Source organism: Tetrao urogallus (assembly GCF_951394365.1).
Source record: "Tetrao urogallus genome assembly, chromosome: 13".
Classification (NCBI taxonomy): Eukaryota; Metazoa; Chordata; class Aves; order Galliformes; family Phasianidae; genus Tetrao; species Tetrao urogallus.
This window is the reverse complement of record NC_136826.1, coordinates 15,677,200-15,694,366: the sequence shown is the minus strand read 5'-3', so window position 1 is coordinate 15,694,366 and position 17,167 is coordinate 15,677,200. Positions and strand designations below refer to the sequence as shown.

The 17,167-nt window shown below is 46.5% G+C and overlaps 1 protein-coding gene across 7 annotated transcripts in view; it reads right to left on the bottom strand.

Annotated features, from left to right (window-relative positions):
• Window positions 1-359: 359 nt before the first annotated feature.
• Window positions 360-17,167, bottom strand: part of MBNL3 (muscleblind like splicing regulator 3) — a gene marked incomplete at both ends in the record, with an annotated part of 48,766 nt that continues 31,958 nt past the window's right edge. The window contains 7 exons of one of the 7 annotated variants that reach the window (XM_079541764.1): window positions 377-433; window positions 1,846-1,940; window positions 4,147-4,182; window positions 6,481-6,631; window positions 11,588-11,641; window positions 14,280-14,516; window positions 15,911-16,111. In XM_079541764.1, coding sequence (XP_079397890.1) covers window positions 377-433; window positions 1,846-1,940; window positions 4,147-4,182; window positions 6,481-6,631; window positions 11,588-11,641; window positions 14,280-14,516; window positions 15,911-16,111 — 831 coding nt within the window. Of the gene's footprint in view, window positions 434-1,845; window positions 1,941-4,146; window positions 4,183-6,480; window positions 6,632-11,587; window positions 11,642-14,279; window positions 14,517-15,910; window positions 16,112-17,167 lie in introns of all 7 variants that reach the window. The other 6 variants (XM_079541765.1, XM_079541768.1, XM_079541766.1 and 3 more) reach the window with 6 other exon arrangements.

Below are 17,167 nucleotides of genomic sequence, written 5' to 3'. Positions count from 1 at the left end.
CCAGAGCAGTCTTACCAGCAATAGCATGAACCCCTGAGGCACCTGCAGGCTGCTGGGAGCTGTGCAGAGCAAGAGTAACTTGCAAACATAACCGTCAGACTCAGGGGGATGCAAGAAAGGGAGGCTGCAAACCACACAAAACAGCTATTTTAGACACAACAAAACACTGCTTGTTGTAAGCCACAGGGCTGGTCTGTATCTGTGCTGCAGCTGCTGAATTGCTGTTAACTTGGTAGAGAGCAGAGCCACCGGGGTCCCGCAGGCTGAGTCCCACTGCCCAAAGCAGCCCCTTTTGGGGGACGCAGCGCCCTTGTAACAAAGCAATCCACTGTAAAGAGAAATACTGAAAAGCAACTTACTGTTCTATCGGGAACTTCTACATCTGTGAAACAAACATGCTGCTACTCAGTTCATCTACTGATAACTGGGATATCTACAGCAAAGAAAACAAAGAACACAACACATTAAAACATTGCTTTGAAATCCGTCTCTTCATTCTGTCTTCAGTTTCAGGTTAGCAAATACATCAGCGTCTTATAAAACAGGATCCACTCCCAAGTTGTCTTTACTTCGCCACACATTAAGTACGACATAGCTGCATCACTACTGATGCCTCGTGGACTATGAGGTGATCGTACTGCGATTTTCGCTCCATGGACTACAAGTAAGACAGATGCTCTGAAATTAGCTGGCTGAGACATAAAGGAGCATAGCTTTGTCCAGACTCATACAGCCACAGAGCAACACTGCACAGAAATTTCTGCTTTCTTCTCATGACCAATACGAGTATGAGTAAGACCTTCTCTACCTGACAACTACAACACAGCACGGAGAAAGAACAGCAATACCTACTGCAAGCAGCAAAGCACTGCCGAGGACTTAACACGGGTAAAACTTCTCCTGAAAGCTTTATAACCTCATGCTAACAAAAGACTGCAGGAAACCCCCTGAGATCGTAACGACATTCAGCATGGCTAACAGCATCCTACTGAATAAAGCGATGCCCCATTTTCTCTGCAATAGCTCTAAACCTGAGCACGACGAAGAACTAAGAAAGCTACAACTTGTTTTGGGGAGTCGGGGGGAAGCACTTGACATTTCTCTGGCCTCAGTGGAAAAAGTTGTGGCACACCAAATTGTCAGGAAGCATCACTAGGACAGGTTGTGCGTATACAGTTCGGGACGGGTGCGGAAGCAGCCATCACAACTCAGTATCTTCAGAGGAAAGTTTTGGAAAGAGTTATGGCTCGGCAGACATGCATGGAGTCCTGGACACTTATGGCAGTGCTGCAACGGCACGTACTGCACATCCAGAGTCATTTCTGTAGGGATGGGTGACATTACTGGTGTAAATAAGCTTCAGACTTCATCGCCTCAACCCCGCCTTTTTTTTTGTTTGGTTGGTTTTTTGAGCTGTTTTTAGAGTCCAATTTCGCAATATGGGGGGAGGCCGCTTTGTGTTTCCACTTCCACTTTCCAGCCGGGAGAGGACATGCCAAAATACCACAGGGAAGGATGCTCGGGGTGGTATTTCTGCTTGAGACTGAAAGCAGAAGTGCTGCAGGTCCAAGTGCAACAGAGGAGTTTTGCAGCCCGAGTTCTGAGTCCCGGGGCACTTTGGAGAAGGCAGCGAAGCACCCAGAGCTGCGGGGCCGTGCCCTGCCAGTCGCCCATCCCTACGCTGCCGCCGCAGCGGTTCCAGCCGGTGCCCCCTCACCGATCCCCAGACAAACTGCGCTGCCTCTGCGCGCCCGAGCCTGCACCGAGCCGGGCGGGACTGGGAGCCCTCGCCCCGGTCCTCGAGATCTGAACACACGTGAAAGAAAGCCATTGAAAGGGCCAAACCTGATTGGCGGTAGCTGTTGCAGCGAAGGGGACGCTGGTGGCAGGAGTTGTTGCTGCAGACACAGTGGTGGGCGTAGCACCGTGCATCATGGGCACTTTCGGAAGGGAACCATGGAAGCGACATACGGGAGGGTGGAGCGTTTTTATGTAACCATGGCAACATGTGGTGGATTTGGGGGCGTGGCAGGAATCACAGCAACAAGCCATGTGACATCGTCATGAAGGACACATCGGGGCGCGGCATGCAATCACAGTGCAAAGCAAGACAGCGTTGGGAAAAAAAATAAACAAGAGAGAAGGGGAAAAGCCAATTACAATTATAATTAAGGAAAAAACCAAAACATTCTCAACACTTAGTACATTTATAAGCAGAACAATGATGTATTAGACTCCAAAGGCCAAATTTCCAAAGGGGGGGAGGGAGGGTGTGCTAGCAAAAGCCCACGTCAGCTCGCACCCCTGGGGAGTTAGACGCAGCCAGTGCACGTTCCTTTGGCTGGGGACATTTTGGCAAGCGCACCCTCCCGCCCGCCTTGGGAAGCTCATCCCCTTCCCTCCCCTCCCCGTCCCCGCCAGGAACCAGGGGAACTCAGGGGAACTCTGCGAGCCATGGCAGCGCGTTGCACGGCTGGGGCCTGTGGCACAGCTGCAGTCTGGCCGCCATCCTGCTAGGCCGCAGCTGCAGCAGCCCTTTGCCATGTTTTGTTGTCTCTGCTGCAGGGACGTTTCGGCACAGTACGGGGGTGAGGGCACTGCAGGAGATGGCTGGCAGCCCGAGCTCTCTCCCCACGATTCCAGCGTGCTTCCTCACTGTGCTAATTCTAGAGGATTTGATGGGATTCCCTCCTTGCAAGATAGGAGGGGATGGAAAGGGGAGGAGGCCAAGAAGGAGAAACACAAGAGTGCATCCGACGCTCACAACTGGCGGGAGAGCATCCAGAAGGGCAGTGCGGCAGCGGGGAGCTCAGCAGCCTCTCTAAGCTGCGAGGAGCCGGAGGGGATGCTCTGGGGCACCCGCAGATCTAGGAAGCAGGGGAAGGATGCTGCCCTGGACCGCTCCAACCTGGAGATAACTCTTTCTGGCCAGGCAGGAGCTGGGAGCGGAGCAGCAGGCAGCACGGAGGAGCCAGCAGCCTTTGGCAATTCCTTCTCCAAGGGGCTGGGTGAATCCGTCGGCAACCTGAATGCCAGGCGCCACACCTAGGGTGTCAACCGGGGATACCCACAGCCCCGGCTGTCTGTGTGTGCTCCCCCCAGGCCCATCTCAGCACACGTGTGGGATTCAGCAAAGTCCAGCAGAGCTGGAAGCTGGGGCCTGCAGGAGCGCTCTCAGGGTTCAGCAGCAGGGTAACCGTGTGCCCACAGGGCCCCCTGCTCCAGTGGGTTGCCTTCAGGTGGAAGAAGCAGCCTGTAGGACGGGGAGCTTCAAGAGCAGAGCGCTTAGCTGTTTCTGCCAAAGCTGCTGGCTTTCAGACTTCCCCAAACTGCTCCCCAGGGCTCCTGCTCCCCCCTCTCACTCTGCCCGAAGCAGGCACACTCCTATCCAGGATGGCTGTTGACTTGCATAACCTCAGCTGGCGGTTGAAAGCTCAGATTTCACTCACGCTGCTGTGCCCAGCAGCTGTACATAGAGGTGGGGGTCCCTCAAAGACCCACACAAGCTTCAAGCGTGACCCAGATCCTGAGACTGAGCATTCTGGATCCCCGCAGAAGCAGAGAGCGTCTTCTCAGCCCTGCTGCCTGATTGCATCCCTGGTCCCCTGTTCACAGTTCCTTGAGCTGCTAAAAAGTCACTAACGAGATGAATCTTCAACTGGTCCACAGTATTAGCCCTGCTTCACTCACTGTACCATTGGCACCCTGCTCTGGCAAAGGGCCTGCCTCTAGATCCGTTCCTTCTCAGAGCCTTTATTAAACCAGTCTCTTAAAATGTCCTCAGGACAACCAAAAACCTGAACTCTAATATACCTGATACAAAAATAGCAAACCAACAGGATTCTCCCACTGCTATTCCTTTTGTTGGACAACTTAAATGGGTTGTAAAGACATTCAGGTTGACAAATTTTTCTTTCTGCAGCAGAACTAAATAGTTGTGGGAATGCATTGCCTTGGATTCTCGTATTAGTCACACGAAACACTGCACTGCACAGAAATTAAAAGGGGTACAACCATTTAAGCCTCAAAGAAGACAGCGGATAGACAGTCACACCACTCAGCCACCCAGGTTCTCACTGATGCATACTGACTTGCTGTCTCTTTCAGATTAGGAAAAAGTTGAGAAGTTTGTGTAGAAAAACCTACCAACGCTTGCAGTGGGTGTCATGCACAGAACTGACCCTGCGCACCATGCATTGAAGCGTGGAAAGATGAACAAAAGGGATATTTCATTAGTGAAGCTTCAGTGTTAGAAATCACTTTAACTAAAAAGCAGGTATTCTCTTTGCAGCATTCAATATTTAAGCACATGCAAAACATTCTGCATATTGATACATAAATAGTTTAAACTCAGTTTTAAGAGATAGTAGCAAAACAAATTAATTCTTGCATTCTTGGGTAGTAGAAAATGTTATTTCTTTTTCCACCCTGGTATTAAATGATGTGATCTATTCTACAAATCGGTTGCTTTGTTGTTTTTTTTCATTATCAGGTGTATTGATTTCTTTCCAATCACAGAAGCAGACAAGACTGCCTTATAGGAACATCACACTCATGTTAAAACCAGCTTTCTAAAAGCAATTTACTCCTGTAAGCAGGGATTGGGATTCAAGGTCTCTAGTTTAAAAAGAGGCAGTTCTTTTAGACTTGAAACAGCTGCAGTGACGACATTATTTTCAGTGTTCACCCTGATCTCCCCATCTCCATGGCAAACCATGATGCTGAGAGATCATGGCTTACCACAGAGGGAAAACTGGCACTTCAAGGACTCAATAGCAGACACTAACAAAAGTAACTCTACCACTCAAAAGGATGTAAGCTGCTACATGCCACCTCTCTGCTCTGCTGCCAAGAGCACTGCAATGGCTTAGATCAAATTTGCAGCCTGATGCATGAGTAACGGAACATGTGGATGTGTAAACTCATCAGAGATTCATTCTCTGACTGGAAATTTACTTCTCTGATCAGCATTAATGTCCTCAGACAAGAGCCTGTGTCAGCAAACAGATCTGTTATGCATCAGCCTGTGCGCAATCCCATCGCCGAGAGACAGTGCACAACAGTATCATGAGGGTTCTGGATGAAAGCTAATTTACAGTGCTTGCATCAGAAATAAGTATCTTTATGTCAGCTTTGGAGACTGCAAACTCAGGGAAGGAAAGCATGTAGCTGGCTCACAGACCTGGCATTCTAGAAAGTGTGAATGTTTCCTGAAGTTGTATTTCACTTGGCATCTGAAAGAGCTGCAGTAAGGTCAGCTCAGCCCATCCCTTCCAGAAGCACTGTGCAGGCCACAAGACTCCTCCTTAGTCCCTCCCTTCCTCTCCATATAAGACACTCCTTCCCTGGGAAAACATCCTGGCAACTGCTGAATTCTGAGCATCTCCAATACTCTCATGAAGACCACGAGAAAACAAAATTTAGGTTTCGACTCTCTGGATCACGTTCACAGCTGAGACACAGTTTAGTCTCAATACTAGGCTCTCTTGAAGCTTTTCCTGACTCCAAAGAATGGCATGGCTGAGGTCCAGGTCTACTGCACGCTGAAGTCTACTCATGGAAAAGCTTTGTATATTTTTATAAATATCACTTGGCAAATGAATACAGTGTTAAATGTTAAAAGCTTCAGGCATTTGTTTCCATATAATGCTCTGCAATGAAAATAACGATACTAAAACTAAGCTACCAACTCTTGAAACGTTCCCAATTCAGCCGCTTGCAGTACTTACTACTCTAAGCAGGTTTTGTTTTCCATTTGGCTGCAGCGAACAGAGGTTAATTGGCGAGGCAGCAGTCACATCTGCCACGTCAATGTTTCGATTTCTGTATGAATTACTGAGCTGCATCTTTCAATTTTACTCTGAGACCTTAAAGGTACAATAAAAGCTGGGAGTTAAATTGCTTTTAAAAATCTCAGGCTATCATACTGGTCAAAAGACAAGCAAAAGGGAAAAATATGCCTTTAAAGGCAATTACGTAATTTGTGTTTACTGAAGATGAGCCATTCCCTCTGCAAACAAAACGGCTGCTGGAATATGTAGGTCACTGAGATAGAAGGTTAGAAGGAAACCTGCAGCTTGGAGTGAGCAGGCAGCTCTAAAAACAGGTCCACCAGATATTTTAACATGAGCCTTTAATATAGCTACACAAGAGCCAAAGAATTAATTTGGGATTATCCAGTTGAACCATAAGAAGGAAAACCAGGAAGTATGAATTCAAGAAACATGCAGACAGTTTTCTTAGTTGGACTGCTTAAAAAAAAGGAAAGGCTAAGAAGGGCTCTTTTAAGTGAAAAGCTCTGGATTGCATTAGGTGAAGGAAAAAAAAGTCAAACAACATACATTAACATTCCATCGATTTTTAACACGAAACTTTATACACTAATATTCTTTTGCTAAGGACTCTTACAGGTCTGCTTATTAGCTCAATGTCTAGGTCACACAAAGAAAACCACGATGGAGAAAGCAAGGAGACACTTACCTGTGGGGATGAACGCAGGCTGTTGCAACTGCATGTTGGCTAGAGCCTGTTGGTAGTGGAAAACGCTTGGGTTAAAGACTGTGGTGGCACCATTGTTTTTTTCAAGTGCTGGCCTCTTTGGTAAAGGTTGAAGTGCACCAGGCGGCAGGGCCTGTGGATAAGGGAGTCATTAAAGACAAGTGGAATAAAAAAGGGACCCAAAGTTGGTAAAACATGCAAGAAATAACAGGGGTCTTGCCTGCAAGTTACCTGAAACCGTATCAACACAACAGACAGGAAACAGAAGAGCAGCTGTACCACAGTGACAGTTGTAGGTGAGCTTACAGCTTCTCTAGGAAAGCAGTTAGTAAACACAGCAGGAGAAAGGGGCAGAGTGCAGAAAGAGGAAACACTATGGGAGATGTTCAGTAGGATTCAGCTGGGCACAAAGGAGGAAAAGCTTGGGGAGGAGGAAGGGGAGAGCTGATCAGGACAGGATACTACAAAGCAGGCAATGGGCATTTAAACAAGAACACAGCAGCTGAGAGAAGCACTGGTGACTATTTAAAGATGGAAAGATCAGTATAAGCTGCAAGTGCCGTGGAAAAATAAGGGATGCTTGCCTCTGCCTATTTCAACACCTGACTACATGCACCTATGTGTACGATTGTGGTTGCCTACACTTGTATGCAGATGTCCCACTTGTTCCAGTGGTTAAAATGGTAGCTGTGTGTGGCACATACAATATCACATTCGTAGTAAAATGCACTTTCCCTCATTTTCAGAGAGGCTGAGCAACAACACGGTGAAAACGAGGACCGATTCTCCACTGCTTGAACAGCTGCACAGCTCACAAACAGCAGATTTGGACTTGCTCCCAATTTCTAGTAGTGCAGTGCTAGAAGGCCTCCAACAGTTAAATACCTCCTGCTCATTATTAGCAGTGGAAAAAGCCATTGACAAATCTGCTGTTGGAACAAGATTTGGGTGGGTCTTGCTATCAGGCAAATCCACTCTTTTTGTTCTATCACACCACAGCGCTTCTTCCAGCCCGTCAAACCTGTTACATGACAAGACTTGGTAAAAAGCATTAACTGGACTCAGAAACTTCTCTCAGTAAGGTACTCATCATTTACAAAGCATGTCTCAACAGCAAAGTTGTATGTCAGGTTCTTAAGAAACAGGAATGCGTCTAATGATTTACAGCTCTGCGTTGTACCCAAGCAAAACCACATTTTTTTCCACGTTGTGATAGAAAAGGGTCCTTTTTAATTATGCCCCGCAGTCCTTTTGCACGTAACACTGCCATTGACGTCAGCGAGCTTCACGCACGTGGAAATCACGCAGAATCAGGTCATTTCTGCCTGGTTGTGTTCCATATCGTGCAGCAAAGCAATGGCTGAAAAACAGGCTGAGTACTTTTGTTTGTTCGAATAAATGACAGTAAAGGATGGGTAATGGAGAAGGCTTAAGAGATGGGTAATGGAGAAGGGTTAAGGCTACAAACACACAGTACTTGTAAGAAAGGACACAAGAAAAGAGAATTTAAAGTGTCATGAAAATCAACGCACAACAGAATACAGCCTAAAGCTTGCAACAGTTTGTCACCATTTAGAAATGGGTTTCACTTCAAATTTAATTTGCTATAGGAGACTGCTCATCTGAGAAATGTTAAGCAAGACACTTTCAGGCAAAATATTACTCCAACCTATTGCTATTCACATAGTGGCTTTTGGATGGCTTTAATGTTATTAAAAAAGCCACAAAAAATAAAAGAAGAAATTGCATTTGCAAAACTGCCCTCAGACATGCACACGTCCTCTGCTAATGTCAGCAGACAGCCAGTGCCAGCATTAGGACTTCATGGTATCTTTCCAGATTTCTTCTGGCTAGTACCAAGAGACAGCAGTCAAACATGAGCCAACACTCAGACACCAAAATCTCTTGCTTAAGATCTCCATTTCAGGATGAGGTCTTTCAGGTGAAGATGTGTTTCCATTTTTAGGGCAGCCTCCACTGGTATCTATGCTAAATCTGTATCTACTATTTAATGATAGTTCCATAAATGTTCCTCCGGCGCAGAACAGATTTGTAGCTTGTAGAGACTGGAGTAGCTCTGCTCACATCAGAGGTGTTTTACAGATCTACAATAAATAACTTGCTGCTTAAATTCATGCTCCTTACTGTGCCTGATTGCAAAGCACGCTTTTTCAGATGCTTCCAAAATCTGCCTCAGAAAAAAATAAAAATTGCTAATTATAGCAAAGCAACTGCGCCAAGCATGTAATGGACTTCTGACTCTTTACTTCTTGGCCAAAGGCTGTCACTTCCCCAGAAAGTCCTTTATCCCATAATGGCAGTGCCAAAAGCAGAACGGATGAAGGCTTTGAGACTTCACTATGATGTCTTGGCTCTCTACACAAGGGACAATTCCTGAGCCCACTGTTGCAGTCAGAGGGAGCATACAAACACCAACATGCCCAAGGGGTGTCAAAGCACAACGGTCCAACCTCTAAACCTCTAACATCACCATTCTTCCTAACTTTAAAGCCCTCGGGGGCACGGGAAAGAAAGGAGCTATGGCAATCCCATTTCTTTTGCCTGAACAGCACTTCTGGGAAATGCAAACGCATGAGCTGGATTGGAGAAGCCCCAGTATATGCAACATTTCCACAGTCTTCTAGAAAAGCAAGCAGCCTGGAGGCCAGCTTCGTAGAACAGGAGGCAGTGCCCATCTCGGTCCGGCTTTGGACACAGCCTTCTGGTCACCTGTTCCCATTCTTGGTGCTGGGGCAGTTATCCGTACCACAGCACGCCCTGCACACAAACTCCAGCCGCCAAACTGTCACATCCTTGATATCCACCCACCTAATCCTTGGCTTGGCCAGCACTGTGATTGCTGAGGACGGGCGAGAGATGGCTCTGCACCTGCCCTGCTGTTTGACACATTCCCCAGGCTTGCTACAAAGCCAGAGTGCTTGGGGTTAGGAATTACTTTTGGCTTCCACGCAAAATGTGGCAGTCCCTACGGATGAAGTACAGCACAAAGCAATGCTCTCTGGATGCAAAGATAAATTCTAACCAAATCTAGACACTGCAGCAAACAAGTGTGTTGCATGTGAAACGAGACAGCATTTCTTTAATGGTCTCGGGACCATTATGCAGAAATCTAACAGCTTGTGGGGATACATTTCTGCCTGGCACCATGTCCTGGTTCCAAAGGAATTCCCCAGATGTGTCCTGCGGAACCTACAAAAGGCAATAGGAGGCTCCTCAACAGTTTTTGACCTTGCTGAATTCTGTAGCAGTGCCTTCCTCCTGCAGGACAGGAGCTAGATCAGTGCAGTACAGAACTTCATAACTTTACCTCATCCTGCTGCCTGCCTTTTCCCTCTGGACAAACTTCAGTCATGACAGAAGTAGCAGTAACCTTTGAGAGTGGACAGTAGCCTTTTCTGACTCTTCTGTGTGCACAGGGGTAAGCAACCCTTGCAACATGATCATACCATGTGCTCCAGTGAAAGGGTTAATTTCTTCTGCTTGGTACCCATGTGATAGCCCACACTGATCACAGTGAACAATTGCCAGGCAGTCCCTTATTTTTGGGCTGGGAAAGCGACATTCCTGCTGGAATTGGAGCATCTGAACATAAAGATTTCAGTCCCTTCTCTGCATGGCATAGAAATAAATCCTTTGCCATGAATGACAGACAAAAATGCAATGCATGCCTAAGTCAAGATTTCCCACGTGCAGGCTAATAACATATTTTTTGCAAGGCAGGAACTGGATTAAATCTTTGCAACAAACAATTTAATTGCTCCTCCAAGTTCCCTTCTGATCAGTATCTCCTGGGAGCAGATCACACTTTCCCTCCTCTGCACTTAGCCGGGAGGGCTGGGTCTGTACCTGACTCGCTGTTTCAGCCCAAGTCACAACACACAGAATGCTTTGCAAGAGGGCAGAGGTTGCACCCATTCCCTGGCAAGCAGCAGAGTCAATCCAAGCAGTTTCCTCTGAAGACTACGTATGCTCTTATCAGTACCATAAATTGTTCTCCAGCACAGCCTCCACAAAAGGTTCAGAGGAGGTGACATATTCCAACAATGTGGCTGAAAGCATTCAGATGTTCCAAGGCAGGAAGACTATTAAAAATCACTTATCTGATCAGGTTTTGTTCATCGAGAAGGTCAGAAGGGCAGGAGAGCTACAGAGTTTTCCCAACATCAGCCAGATGGAGTCCTCTCGGAGGGCTGGCTCCCCGGAGGGCAGCCAGGCACCGCATGGGTCACTGCCTGTGGGCTTTGGGGCTGTGCTGTACCAGCAGTGAGCACGGGAGGCTATTGTGTCAGGCACTGTTGTGTCAGTCATTTGGTGTCAGGCAGGGTATAATTCCAGCCTGCTGGCGGAAGCTGGTCCCTAACAAGACTTCCTCATGCTGCTGTCTAAAGCTCCAACAGGAAAGCCTGTGGACTACTTAAAAAACAACAACAACAAACAACACACAACACCAGTCTTGCTGAGTTGCCCCAGGGGTTTTGCCTCTGGCCAAACTCAATGCAATTATCTTTTTTCGTTTAAATTTGCCCCAAGAGCTTAAAGAAACATCCTCACTTTGGGAAAAGCAGCCTCTCTGGCCTGACCATACATTCACTGGCACTGGAGGGAGCATTCATCCCACTGACACTTCTGCTTCCCAACACTGGGAATGGAGAGCAACGATCCTCTGTGTTCACTGTTCCCTTTCTCCTTACATCTGAGGGACACGAGATATTTTCAGGACGTAGTCAATCCCTCGCATGGAGGTGAATGGGAGGCAATTGTCTTAGCAGGCTTCTGACCTAGTGTATCACAAAGAGGCAGACTGCTGCTGCAGTTGGAAAACCACCTGAAAACCCCAAGCTGCAACAGAAAAGCCCCCGGAAATACTGAGCACTTCCAAAATGAAGCTTCAAGAGGAAAAGCTCAGCAGGTTAACGGGTGGCGTGGGGATGCAGGACGGCATGTCTGAAGGGACACCAACATTCCTGGTGGGATGGGCAGTCTCCCAGGCACTACCACGACAGATAAGCGAGGAAGGCTTTCATGCAGATGGTTACGTGCAAAGCGAGAAGGTGAAAGGTCCAAGTACCAGGTCAAAGGCTGCCTCCAGCGGTCGCTTCAGTGATCTGACAGCTGGTTGAGTCTTAATTAGCAGGCAGCGAGCACATGATGGCAATGGGCCGGGGGGGGGGGGGGGGGGTCAAGCACAGTAACAAAACAGCGAGCAGAGGTGTGTCAAGAGAGAAGAGTTTGGGGAGGCGAAGAGAAAAAAAAAATAAAATGAATGCATTACACAATATATTAAAAAGACGAGGCATGCACAACATGGGGTGCCGAGGTGACTACCTGGCCTAGTGGCTAGTCAGCTTTTAGCCTCAGTACACCTCAAAACTACAGAAGTATCAGCAGTGTGTGCACTAGAGTACCGTCACTGCAGCTCAGGGATTAGCTGCAGGCAGATGAGCACGGGGACCAGCCCCAACCCTGCAGCTCTGCACAGAGGTCAGCGCGAGGGCTGGTGGCAAGAAGAGGTAAAGCATGCTCAGGCACTACAGAAGTGTGATCCCAAAGCAGGGACTGAGCCTGACCCAATTCATTCAGCTGCGCTGCACAGACTGCAGCCAAGCAGCTGTGAGTGAAGCTACTGCTCACGTGTCAAGGCACCACAGGACCGCGTCCTTCAGAAACGTCTGCTGAATCTGGATTTGAAATCAGTCCAGATCTGTTTTAGGAGGACTTATTACGCCCATCTGTCTGGCATGGTTTCTTTTCTTTCTTTGTTTTTATCTAAGGAGACTGGGTACCAGTTTTCCCTTGAATAAGATCTTATTCCTCAACAGGTATAACAAATGCATCAAACCTTGAAAAGTCGATGAATAATGTAAGCTGTTATGGTGGCAAGGGTGATGCAACAAGCCATCAATAAATATTTTAAAGGTTCTAGTTAACAGCATACAAATAAGGTTAATTACGTTTTTAACAGAAGCCAGCAGCATGAATAAAACATGTATTGGCTTTGGTTAAGTAGCAGTGTCCTGGATAATTAGTGAAAAAGCAAAATGGCAATTGCAAAAAACACAGGGGTTTCATGTCAGAAGGTCCTTTTTCAACAGACCTTGCCTGTTGTTTCAACATACCAGAAACAGTAAGAAATACAGCACATAAACCATGCAGGACAGAGAAATATTGCAGCATAAATTGGTTCTTCAAATTACATTCCAAGTAATACTGATGTTGCCAGGAAGGCAGCTGTTTAATTTCTGTAATCCTTCCCTTTTTTTGTGTTCTGTTTTGCCGTGAATGAAACCCAACCTCACTTACTGTCTTATTCAGAACACTTTTAGTAGCCTTACTGCTAAATCATATAGGGGGCAGAACCTTCTTCAGGTTAGTTATTCAAGTAATCACAGAACGGAAGAGGCTGAGAGGTCCAACCACCAGCTCAAAGCAGGGGCAGCCAGAGTGCCTCGCTCAGGACTGCATCCACACAGGTTTGAGTATCTCCAAGGACAGAGTGACCTATTCTGGTCATTGAAAACCCCTCACAGTTGAAGTTGGTTTTTTCCCTGTACTTCAATTTGTGCCCACTGCCTCTTGTCCTTTCACTGAGCGCTGTCTGCCTCTATCTTCTTTACTTCCCCATCAGGAATTTATACATCTTACATATGGGTACAATCCCCCTGGGTCTCTTCTTCCTTAGGCTGAACAGTCCCAGCTCTCTCAGCCTCAATTTCACTGTGTGTGTCAGATGCTTCAAGCTCTTCATCATCTAAACAGCCCTTTGCTGGACTCACTCCAGTACATCCACGTCTGTCTGGCACTGGGGAGCCCAGCAATGACACAGCACTCCAGCTGTGGCCTCAGCAGAATTCAGAAGAGAAGGATCCACCTCCCTTGATTTGCTGACACTGCTCTTCCTAACGCAGCCCAGGATGCTGTTGGCCATCTTTGCCACGAGGGCACAAGAAACATTTATCATGACAATACTGTCCCCACTCTGGACAATTTAAACACTACAATTAGATTTTCATAACACAATGTCGGATGCAAATTTCCAACTAGAATACATAGATGCCATTAAAGTGCAGTCAATAGAACAACAAACATTTACTCCATCTAGGAATCTGATCCATCCTGCTAAGTTTCCCATGAGTTGTTTTCATAATTCTAGGCATTAGAAATCACATTGCAAATTAAAGTGCAAGTGGGACCATCCTTACCAGAGAATCAAAAGGGTCAGAAGCCCTCCTTGACTGGAGAATTGTCATTTCACTAAGCCTTGACAAAGGGAACAGGCATGAGTTTCCTCTGTTTGCTAGACTAGAACAACTGATGTCTTGTTTGCTCTGAAGTAAGTGGAAATTTTGCTACTGACTTCAAGGAGCCAGGTTTTCTCTGTAAAGGATATACTACGAGATGAGCATTCTGTCCTTTCATCAAGTGCTGAAGAAGTTGAACTGACACCTGTGACTTAGCTAGGAAGGTGTTTGTTTTGTGTGCAGCTGAGCTTGCTTTCATGACGCAAGTCACCTCATGATGTACTGTCAGAAAGTAACAAGGTTTGCCACTGCGTCCCTAACTGCTGAGCTGCGCTGCATCACTCAGTGCTTCACGCTACAGCACGTGCATACAAAGGATGGAGAGGTGGTATTCACACTGCACATGCTCTCAGCTCTCCAATCAGCCATTTACAAAATAATCTACTTTTCCACAAATGACACACATGACACAAATAAACTCTCTTAGCAATCGAAATACAGCTTGATAAGAGCTCTACTTACCATTGCAGCTGCAGCTGTCTGGTTCACCTGATGTTGAGCTGCCTTGATTTTGGCTTGCAGGTGTGCAGGGGGATGAAAGTACTTGCATTTCTCCCTAGAGCATCGACCTTTGATGTAATCCATGCAAACTGTAACAGTGTTTTCATTTGTGTCTATCATCGCAATATCTATAGGGTGAGCGTAGCGGCAGTCATTCTCACCACGTGTGCAATTTCCACGCTGAAACTCTCGACAAACCTTAGAAGAAAGTCACATTGTTGAAAAAGACATCGTGCTACTCTTCAGTGCTCTCAGCACTGCATATGAGTTTGGGTGGCTGCATTAAGTGACATGCATATTCTAAATCCATGCTGAACTTGGGCACCACTTACGCAGTCACAGGGCAACTGGTGCCACTCACAACTGGCTCAGAATGAGGGAAACCCAGTGTTACCAAGGCCAATTACCAAAGTAATGTAAGTGCAAGGAAAGCACAGAACCTGCGTGAAATGGAAAGTGACCTGAATCCCAAATCTGGTAAGTCAATGGTATTTTGCCAGTATGTATAGATCTCAGTATCCTTCCCGTCTCTAAAGCTCAGATTTTAATAATTTTGCCATTTGTGTCTCAGGGGGATTATGCCTCTTTTACGGAGCACGCTCTTGGGTAGGACTTTTAATTCTCCATGCTGCAAGCTGCTCTATTCACAACAGGTACTTATTCTTAAATGAGGAGCCTCTTTCATGCAAATAGTCTCACTGCCCTCCATAATAAACCTCTGACCTTAGGGTTACATGACAGTGCATTTAATTACACTGCCATCCATTCTAAGGTGCTGCCCAAACTGCTGGCTTTAAAAATATCTTGCAGCTCTTCATACATTACGAGCACTGAAGTATCAAAAGCAGAGAAAAAAAGTTTCACAAAATGGAGCTTCCTTGTCTGAAGGTATGAAGGAACTAAGAAAAATTATTATGCCCACAGCCAGTGGTGTAAATCACATACACCATCAGACTGTGCAGGGAAAGGTAAGACATCACGTGAGAATGGAAGCAATCAGCAAAGCAGTAAGAAGCACGTAACACAAAACAATCTGGTTTCAAATTATACCCTTTTCCACTGTCTTCCAGTGTTATAATTTACACCTGCAGGAGTCTCTGAATTCAAGTCCTCAGCTCTTATTTCCTGCAGAGCTTCTACCAAGGGTCTGAAAGACATTTACACTCCTTGAATGCCATAGCAAATCAAAGTGCCATAGCAATCCTGGTGGGGGAATGTGCTTCCAGTGCCTCACACTCAGCAGCCCCAACAGTCCAAGGCTTGCTGCCTTCTGTAAGAACTTAGCAAGCTTATCTCAAGACAACAGAAGTGTCTGTTCCTTCCACCCTACTGTTCTCATTCCAAAACATCTCCCACTCAACTCGGTGAAAGGGCAGACTATCTGCTTGCTCTTATTTATTTTTTATTTCCAGTGATTTCAAAGCACTTGGGATCAGTCCCCACATGAGTCTGCTGCAGCAGAGAGCAGCAGCCCTGTGACAGAACTGCAACTCTGCACTGCGCTGCACCAGGTCATTGTGGCAGAGTGCAGCAGTTGGGCCAATGCACCCTGTTCATTCCCTTTAGCAGTATGAAAACAGACATCCCAATACCTCCAGTTTGTCCGTACGCATCAGTTTCTGCCCAGCAGAGCTTCCTGGTACCGTAACAGTTGGATTTCCAGAAACCAGGACAGGAGTATTTGGTAAAAGCTCCGCAGGAACCAAGCCCATTCCAGGAGAAACGTGACTCAGGTAGGGACTAAAAGCCATTGTGGGGCTTGTTGCAAGCGATGGAGTCACAGGAAATGTTGTCTGTGCATAGAAAAAGGAGAAACAAAATATTAGTCAAAGAGCCCTGTCTTGGATTACCCAGTCAAAGCCTTACAGCACTTCAATCCTTTTAAGCAAATCGATAAGCAACATTAAAACTCTGTGCTCTTCAATCTATTCATTTATTGCCATTTACTTGCGATCCATTCGTTTCTCCTGAGTCACAAATTCATGACTCATCCTGAACATAAGGCATCTTTATTTGTCAGATCAAAGTATATTGATGATCTTTATAGTTTAATGACACAATTAAGGATTTCATGCCAGCAATTAAGGCAGGTTCAAATTAAACAGACTTCTCACTCCCAAAGAAATGCCTCAGCTTTTGCATGTCTACACTGCAATGCTGTACAGAGACCTCAAGGTAAATGGAAGCTTCAGGATCTAGAAGCACGTACCACAGTTAGCTTCATGGTTGAATTTACTACCAACTTGCACTGTGCTTCACGTTACCATGGATAGTCTGGCTCGGGTAGACAAATTGGATGATTTAGAGTCATGAGAAGCATTTCTGCTCTGGTGCCCTTCAAGGTCTAGCATCCTGCACACTGAGGAATTTGTTTAGGACTGTCAACGTCCTCCAGGCAGAAGCCATTTTGCAGAAACACCCTGAGCCTGTTCTCCATGGGAATGGAGACAAGAGGACACCCAGTAACACAATATGCTAGACCTCACAGATTTGCAAGAGCAGATTTTTGCTTGAAAGAGACATGGACAGAGTGTGCCAGATGATGTTCAGGTGGGCCAGTACCACACTCAGGACCCCATCCATCCTGTGAGGAGTGATGTTCCCAGGAGGGACAGAAGAGCACACCACAAAGACCTGGACTGCTTTTGAAACCTGAACTGCCTTAGGCAGGCCCTGCAGGAAGAGCAGTGAAGAACATAGGTGGGCCGACCAGCTTCCCCTGCCTGAACTTCTTCAGCAGCTACAATTTATTAGAATTTCATTCTTTCTGGATAAGCAAACTCCTAAACTGAACTCCTAAGTAGCGACAGAATGTTAAGCCTAAGAACAGCCCCTAATCAAAGAGCCTG